This window comes from Epinephelus moara, chromosome 10 (genome assembly GCF_006386435.1).
Source record: "Epinephelus moara isolate mb chromosome 10, YSFRI_EMoa_1.0, whole genome shotgun sequence".
NCBI lineage: Eukaryota > Metazoa > Chordata > Actinopteri > Perciformes > Serranidae > Epinephelus > Epinephelus moara.
The window spans coordinates 39,485,679-39,495,030 of NC_065515.1; the positions used below are offsets into that span (position 1 = coordinate 39,485,679).

Sequence of the window (9,352 nt, forward strand, 5' to 3'; positions counted from 1 at the left end):
ACAAGTCCGCACAAGAACGCATATTGAGAAATGGCTACAGCCATGTTCTGAGTGCGAGTGGTGATGTATATCATACACGTTGAGAGCAGCGAAGAGCTGTAGTCCACAAAGTGCTCTCACACAAAACCTAACAGTATCAAACTTCTTCCCGCTAAATTGTAAACACGCAACTTACGAGCTCTATTGAGAACTGCTAGCTGGTGAGTCACGTTACCAAATGCTCTCTCTGTTATTCTTGATAATTGTTGTGTTGTAAATGAACATCATATGGTGACACACAGTGAAATATAATGTGCATATGAGTCCCTTCAGCTTCGTTGTATAGACACGTTGTTCATTCTGATGTTAGACCGAGTAATTTGACTGATTTGTCCAGCTAATTAGCCTAGGTTTCTATGGGAAAAGGAAGTCCACCGAGTCCATAGTGTTCAACATTACATCATTTACAGCATAAAACAAGTTAACCATTACTGATTTTATGGTGCTGCACCCAAAGCAGCGGCGTACTTAGTGTAAAGATCAGAAACCAGAGACTCATATTTAGCAAACTACAGCTGGATGATGAAGTGAGTATCTGCTTTTGCATGTTATTCTTCTCTGCTTTCCTATCTTTATTTTTCCTCGTGCCTTTTATTCCTTTATTTTCTTTAGTTTCTTGCCTATTTTGTTTCTCTTCTTTCCTTTCTACTGTCTTTCGTCCCTTTCAGCTGTTTCTCCAGTTTCCCCCTCATTCCCATTTATTCCCTTCCTTCCTCTTTTCCTTCTTGCTTTTTTCTGTCTTCTGTCTGATTCTTCTCATACTCTCCTTTATTTCCTATTAATTTGTCCATTCATTGTGACTCACTGTTTCCGTCTTTTGTTCTCTTCCTTCCTTTCTTCCTTCTTTATTTCCTGATTCTCTTCAGTTCTTCCCCCAATTTCTCCTCTCCTTCGACATCCCCTTCTTTCTTTTCATCCATGATTTTTTCCTTTGCCCTTTCTGATACATTTGTGCTTCATTCAATCCTTATTTCTTTCATCCATTAATTGTCGCTTACTCTGTTTCTTCTTTCCTACCTACATTTTAGTCCTCACTGCGTTTTCACTGCTTTGTATTTCTTTCTCCTCCTTTCTTCATCTGCTTCCTCCCCTATTAACGCCTTCCTTATGTCCTTTCCACTCATTAATTCATGACTTTTTTATCTTTATTCCCTTCTTTTTCTTGTTTTGTCTTAATCCTTCCTTAATCTCTGACACACATCTTCCTTCATGTCCATTCATTGTTCCTTCCTTATTTCCTCTACACAAGGGTTATTACAGTGATCATCAGTTACATAGCACACCACAGAGCACATTATATGACCATACTGCATATGTAATTTGGCATTTGTCATTTCTAATCTCTGCCAGTGCTGCTCAGAGTCAAACAACACTGGAGTCCAAACTGGAGGCCCTGCAGTGCCACTTCACCTGGGATCTGGACCCCAGCAGGTCCAAACTTCTCCGCCTTCACCTGGGATCTGGACCCCAGCAGGTCCAAACTTCTCCGCCTCAGGGACAAGCTGGAGGACATTGGCACTGAGGAGGGATACAGCTGGCTGGGTCACATTTACAACCTGCAAGGGTACATCCACTACCAGCTGGGGTTCACCGATGATGCTCAGCGTTTCTTTGGCAGGGCTGCAGAGGCCTTCCGCCAGATGAGAAACACCGTCTCAGATGAAGGTCCCTGGTTAGTGGTGAACTATGGGAACCTGGCTTGGCTGCACCACCACCTGGGAGAACAAGCAGAGAGTCAGGCTTACCTGTCAAAGGTCGATGCCCTGATGAATGAATATCCATCTCCATCCCAGGATGAGCTCCATCCAGAGATCTGTGCTGAAAAAGCCTGGACCCTGATGAAGTTCAGCGCAGAACAAAAGCAGCTGGCTGCAGATTACTTCCAGAGAGCCATTAGGATGCAGCCAGACATGGTGGAGTGGCACACCAGCCATGTCATAGGGTTAGAGAATGCTCTTAGTCACAGCAACAAAGAGCTGGGGGCTGACATCTTGGAGAAAATGAAGATTGCCAAGGAACACGACCCAGAGAACTTGTACCTTGCTGCTTTGTACCTTGAGCAATGTGCTAAGAAAGGGAAAAAAATTGAAAGTGAAGCACGTGAGTTAACCAGAAGGGTTTTAAGAAAGCCCATCAGCAGCTACAGTGGTCTAAAGCCATTACTAAGGCTATACAGAATCTATGTATCTATGGATGAGGCCATTGATTTGGCAGAGGAGGCTCTGGAAAGACATCCAGATGAGCGTTATCTGAAGAGATGTGCTGCAATTTGCTACAAGAAGAGGATCTTTTTACACAGGGACAATCCCCTGGAGCACAACATGATCAACAGAGCTATCAGTCTCTATAGGGAAGTGATTACTCTTTACCCTCTTTCCTCACTGAAAAGAAAAATATCTCTTGCAAACATATACGCAGAGTCCCATCAGCAAGTTAATGCTGACCAGATATATGAGGAACTGCTGGAAAGTGATCTGGATCCTGAAGGGGAACAGATGCTTTACAACTACTATGCAAAATACGTACACTTCATTCGAAAGGAGAGCTACAAGTCGATAGAGTATCACATGAGGGCGGCAGCTATACCGCAACAATCTTCCTATCGTAAGAACAGCATTCGAACTCTGGAGAGGATTAGAGAAAGAAACAGGAACCGAATGTGTGGAGAAATAGAGGAGTTTCTGAATAAACTGAGACTGAAATAAACTACTATACTACTGTCCAGTGGAGTCTAAATCCAGAAGATCAGTAATTGATAACTTCTCTGTTGGATCAGCTTTACGAGAGAGAAACTCCTCTCACGTTATCACAAGTGCTACAACCAGCAAGATAGCTGCACATCTAGTAAATACACACTATCTTCAGCTTTTTGTATTCTAGACAAACACAAAAAATGATGCACTTATTTGAAGGTATTTACATCTGTAATTAACACATACAGGTGAAGCTGATATTGTGTCAGAGTACTGAATGTACTAAAGTGCCTTTACTCAAGCAAAATAAATAGGAATGGAAAAATGTAATACATCTCAACTTTACATTAACTCTTACTGGTGTTTGTGAGAGCAACTTGGCTTCTACAAAATAACGTATAACAATCGCAAATGTACTTTAAAACATGTTTTTCTTTCTATTGCACCATATGATCAATCTGTTTCTACATGAAATTTAGCACAGAATGATGTATATTTTCCCAGAGTGAATAATGACTTCAATGAACTCCTTGTCTACTGTTGATAGTAAGCAGGTAGTGTGCAGAGGGCAGTCAAAGCGTAATAATTTTCTATCTTCCGCACTTCCACCTCTTCTTCAGTAAAATCAAATTTCAATTAAAACATGTGTAATAAAGTGAAAATGCACTTAACATAAATGGAGCTTGTGGTTGCTATTTGTTTGTCCTCATATCTGAAGTTTTGATTAGACACCTGCTCCTGTCAGCATTAACAGAACTGGCTAGGTTGTGGACTGAACACATACACTCCTGCATTGTTTGTGAGCTACTGACATATCAGAAAAAATGCAAAGGCTTGACTGAACCTGTTGATTTTCATCCTACAGTCAAATAAGTTGAAACCCATGGCTGCCTGGAAAGAAGGAAATCAGTCAGACTTCATGGTCTACTTTGAAAGTGTACTGAAAGAGACAAATAAATACAGCTGTATTTTATGGGCTAAGGCATGGCAAGTAATGGTTTGGTCCTTAAACTAACCCATATGAATGCCTAAAATACCTTAAAAAATTGCAAGGGAGCTTCAGGGCTTCAGGGACAAGTTTTGACTTGTAAGCCATTGAAGTCTTCTCTTCAGTGTTTGTAATGGCATTCGTTGACATTTATAATTTCATGCTAAATATGTGCAGGTTCTGCCGTTTTATATAACAGAGATAGACAACAGTACAGCACAGTAAAACTTCCCTCTTATCCACCACAAAGTGGCCAATATTTTTCAATTTCTTTTATCCTCTGAGTTGGATGACAACCAGCCTTTATCTGTCTAACTCTACCAGTTACTACAAACAAATCCAAAATATTAGGCCTGTGCAAATTCAGTTTGTGTGTAATATCAAATACTTTGGAAATGAAAAATGAAAAGGAGATATCTTGAAACTGTTAAGCATATTTTATCATCATCCTCTCACTTAAAATGTGGTTCTAAACCAGTTAAAGATTGGCAGATGAAAAAAGTGGAGCATCTAGCAGCTATAGGCCCTCTACATTGTGTGACTGTGGGTTAACCAAATATGAACGGTGGTGACATCATTGGTTGTCAATCCAAATCGGCCTGGATTTAGTCAGTAGACCTTTTTCATGGCAGACATTTTGACACGTTATAATACAAAAGGCCTGGGTGTATTTATTAACATTAATGATGGCTGCATTCCACTTAGTGAAGGTCCTGGCATTGTGCATGCTGGATCACTGGAATAGTTTACTGGGACACCTAATGGAACTGAGCGATCATTAATGTTATCAATTTCACCAGTGCTTTTCCAACTATGACATGTCAAAATGTCTGCTGTGAAAAAGGCCTATATCGCACTACAGGGAGCACTGTTGTACTGAATATCAGTGCATGCAGCTTTGATTCGGTTGTAGGCACAAAGCTGCTGATAACGACAACCGTACTGATATTTAGCAGAGGTGGGACCAAGTCATTGTTTTGCCAGTCACAAGTAAGTCTCAAGTCAAGGCAGGCAAGTCCGAAGTCTTAAACATTGAGTTTCAATTCCTAAACAAGTCATAATATGCTCTTCACCAAATGTAATGTCATTTTAACAACAGAGTAATCAACTATTACATTTACAGAAATTATGAATGCTTTATAAATTTAAACTTGTTTGTTAAAACAAGTTTTTAGAAAGTTGTTGCAACTCCATCTGTAATTTTCAACAGGCATGCTGTGCATACTGCAATTCATTTTTTATCAACTATTGCATAGTTTTTGTATGTGAACGAAATTATCATGGTGGTATCATTTTTTTTTCCATCTAATGCTCAGACATGTAACATTAATCCTTCATTGTTCTATCCTGCAACTTGCCTGGATGCTGTTGGACTGATTCAAACTAAGTGGACGTGGGGGAATTAGGTGTCACCTTGCTGGGACTAAATAGCACTAACGTTAGTTGATTCGGGAAATTAGGGGAAAGTGAATAGAATTGTGGCCCATTTTTAAAATAAGACATTTTTTTATGTCTGGGTGTGGGGGGAGTTATCAACTATATTCAAGTCAAAAGGTTCAAGTCCAAGTGAAGTCATGAGTCATTGTTGTTAAAGTTCCAGTCAAGTTGCGAGCCTTTTTTGATCTTGTCAAGTCGTGACTAAAGTCATGAAATTTTTTACTCGTCTAACTCAAGTCTACACTTCAGATATTCAGTATAACAGCATTCTCTTTCATGTGATACTGCTTTTATACAACAGTTGTACAAGCTCTATTTATTAGTTTACAGTAATAAGTGACAACTGATTACGATTTGTTTGTTTATTTGACTGGACCAGGGCTGGTCTGTCTCCAAGCAACACACAACTAGACATTCCTACACACTAGTTTGCTACTTTGTGTATGTCTACATGTTACTTTGTGTTATGTGCATGTACTATATGTATGTTTCCATTTATTGTGCAGTCAGTGAAATTAAAGTCTGTTGGCAGTTGCTTTGGTGGCATGTGTGGATTTGATGAGTTAACAGCTTGATAAGACAACACCATTGTGACTTCTATGAGCAAACCTGGAGGATTGCAGTGAAGTATCCAGGCTTCTTTCCTTACCTTTGTCTTCTTCTGATGACCATTCATAATTTAATTCAAATGTTATTTGTGGAAATATGTTCATCTTTGCAATGCAAACTTCATCACCACGACCATTAATGAAGGCAAATTAACAGTAAATGTAATGAATGGTTTGGAACACCTATAAAGCAGAGTGAAACATGCATATTCAAAAGTCCCAGTGATGTTGAACTCTATATTAGCACTCATGAAAGGCCTCTTGTCCAATCAAATTACTTGGTCAGAACTAGCTGTTGTATAAATATTAATAAACCATTTCCACATCCAGTCTAACATGATTTTCTAAACACATTAATTATTCTTTTTAGTTCAATGCTCTGCGCAACACAAATAAACCAGGAACCACTTAACATATCAGAAGTTTTATTAGGTGGTAAGTACATATTACAGTAGTCATTCATTTATATTTCAAATATTACAACAGAAACAAAACAAGAGAGCCAATTAAATCATTTTGATTTTAAAGATTTGATTAGTAGTATGGTTGGTTACATGACATAACACTCAGTCTATATGTACGTAAATGTAAGTGGCAAATAAACAAAAATATTACTGATAGATATTTTCATATGGAGGTGGTGGAGACCAAAGCAGAGCTAAAAGAATAGTAAATATTGGACTAAGAGGGGATATGCTGTTGACCCATATTAATTCAATTTTGTTAAGATTCAAATTTTAAATTATAACAAACATATCACAAAACGTAGTGATAATAGGTAACTCCTAATGTTCTCATCATTTTTTTCCAGTTCACTTTACAGCTACATTAGGCTCTGCTCTTTGTTTTAACAGGCAGCAAGCATTATGAGTCCAAGCAGGAAAGGAGCAACACTCAGTTTGACCGCTGAGGCAGAATTACAAAGACTGGAAACACAACACTTTGGTCCACTGGTGAAGTTGAGATAGTCAGACAGGAAATTCAGCTTGGAGGAAGCGTCACACAGGTTTTTCGAGGCACAGCCAAAGACTTTTTTGGCAGTGTTCTTTGTCGCCACTGTGGATGACAAAATCACTGTTATATTAAACCACAGTTTTTACAAATCTCACAAAAGAGAAATAACAAGGAAGGCAGCAGTGAGTGACACATGTTGACAGACTATCTTTGATTTGCAGCATTAGAGCTCACCACTCCCACTGAGGCAGCGGTCCTGGTCTCCCCCACACTGTACAGTCTCGGTACAGTTGTCACAGGTGAAACACTTTAGGACATTTTCTTTTTGTTTAGCGGGGTCTGAAACAGAACAAAAGACACGCCAAAAACACTTCCCATTTTCCTCATCGCAGCAGTCTGACATTTGACAGCAGCAACACAGATTCTTTTTACTTCACTTACAGGTCACATCATCACTGTTGCAGCTGTTTGTTTTGCAGCACTTAACTGAGGCAGTGAGGTTATAGAAGCCAAAGTTGAACGAAAACATCTGATTGACTGGATCGCAGATGGAGGACGACACACATGATTTGGACTGCTGATCTCCTGGGCTGCCTGTGAAATCAAAGTACAGTTTGTAAATGTTAATGAAAAAGATGTGCAGAGCAAACACTGTAATGCAGAAATCTTGTTTAAAAAAGGTAAATGACATGAGGAAACAACAGATTGATTTTTACACTTACCTTGTGAGGCAGCTGCTGCACAGTATTCATTGGGTGCACAGCTATGGTTGGTGTTTTTTTTACTATCCTCACACATAAGAGCTCCAACTGCACCAATAAATATATTTAATTGTTAAACTGATAAATGATTTAACCATAAAACCACAGATACACAATTTCACAATAAAATACTACCTCAGCTTACTTACTGGCATTTAAGGGGCAACTCTAGGTCTGTCACAGTAATGACATTATCGACTTATCGTAAGATATATGGACATGACCTTGATCATTTTTGCTTATATGGCTTGTTGTGTTTACGTGTTTGTTTACATAAGAATATCACCAACATTTTAGCCAACATGATGGCAGAATAAACAGCAGAGTTGTCCTGATCTTTAAAGCAGAATGACAGAGGACAACCCGTTAATATGAACCAGCCATTCAAATTCCAATGTCTTAATATTCTTAGGAATTTAAAGTTTATTGCTCATTGCTTTTTGTCCTTCAGTTGTTACGCTGTTATGTTATCATTATATCAGTGGCCAAAAAAAGGTCTTAAAATGACAATAATGTAATTCATCACAATTATTTCTTGAATAATATATTGTCCAGCAAAAGAAGTTAACAGGCTGAGGCATCAGTTTAAATGGCTGCAGTTTTTGTCTACAGGTGTCCTTCTTGTGACAAATACATCATTTAGCTCTCCCTTCACCTCCTCATCTAAATGTTTATTCTACAAACTTAACTGACCTTGCCTATTTCTGTAGTCACTTTATGTTATAACATGTTTTCTGCATAGAGGCATTTCACACTCATGTTTATTTAAAATAAAAAGCTTACTCTTAACCACTTTGATTCAATTTGAAATTACATTCCAGGTAACCTCTTAAAACGTTTATATTAGATTCTAATGCCTGTATAAATACAGTTTAGGAGTGTGTAGAGTTACCTGTGCTGCAGAGCATCCAGAGTAGAGCGAGAGACAGAATCAGCTTCATCATGATGAGTAAGTGTACAGACTACTGGTCTATCTGTGGAACCTCACCTTATATACTATAGAGAACCTGTGGTTAAAAAGAGGAATACACCATACATAGATGGAAAAAAAACACAGGAACTGTACACAGCACTTTGACATTCAAAGCAGGGACCCTCTGCATGACATAACATGACATTTTCTGCAACAATTTGCACTGATCTGCTAAACATGCTCTACTCCTTGTATACTCTTTTCTAAGTCTTTATAGGTACAGAAAACCCATAAAACAGTTTGGCTCTGTTTGGTCACAGAGAAAAATTGGTACAAATAGGACACATGCTCACCTGAGTGTCTTCTTTTATGTGTGACTGACAGTCATTAGTCCAGATAGTGCTAAAAGACGTTGAGTTACCTACTCCTGTTAAAGGTTAAAAAGTAAAGGACTTTCACAGGTGAGACATGTAGGTTATATTTGGCAAAGTGTCCAATGATCTTCTTCCAAGCCATGGGTGAGGTCTTTACTAATACTGGCCTGAATGACATTTGAAAAAGTGGGGGTCTTGTTATAGTCAAGAGCTAGACTATGACATGTTCACAACATCCAATGAAGAGAATCTATAAGTGTTTTATCAACACATTCTCTCAAATACTGATGCTTGGTCAGTGGTACTCCAATCAAATTATGACACTCTAGGTACCACTCCTGTGTCAGTTTTGGATGCTCAGGGACAGCATGTCAATTTATCCTCCATACATGCATTGTCTCTTTACAAAATCAAGTTTTGTTTTTACAGGAAATGTACAGTGTCGACTTCTTAAATACATACAGTCTCTTTCTAAAATAAACTTCTGTTTTAGGTTTACTTCCTTAGATTTAGGCAACAAAATATGTGGTTGTGTTTTTTTAAAAAAAAGCATTATGGTTTGGTTCAAAATGAATATGTTTGTTA

The 9,352-nt window shown here is 38.5% G+C and overlaps 2 protein-coding genes across 2 annotated transcripts; one reads left to right on the forward strand and one right to left on the reverse strand.

The window, feature by feature from the left end:
• Window positions 1-561: 561 nt before the first annotated feature.
• On the forward strand, window positions 562-3,559 carry LOC126396960 (interferon-induced protein with tetratricopeptide repeats 5-like). The gene is made up of 3 exons (XM_050055365.1): window positions 562-566; window positions 1,390-1,470; window positions 1,514-3,559. Exons 1-3 carry the CDS (start codon window positions 562-564, stop codon window positions 2,742-2,744), a joined length of 1,317 nt encoding a protein of 438 aa, XP_049911322.1. The 3' UTR covers window positions 2,745-3,559.
• A 2,640-nt stretch (window positions 3,560-6,199) lies between these two features.
• Window positions 6,200-8,456, reverse strand: LOC126396376 (urokinase plasminogen activator surface receptor-like). The gene is made up of 5 exons (XM_050054391.1): window positions 8,373-8,456; window positions 7,442-7,528; window positions 7,161-7,313; window positions 6,954-7,058; window positions 6,200-6,821 (listed from the first exon to the last, which is right to left on the reverse strand). Exons 1-5 carry the CDS (start codon window positions 8,422-8,424, stop codon window positions 6,613-6,615), a joined length of 606 nt encoding a protein of 201 aa, XP_049910348.1. The 5' UTR covers window positions 8,425-8,456; the 3' UTR covers window positions 6,200-6,612.
• Window positions 8,457-9,352: the final 896 nt, after the last annotated feature.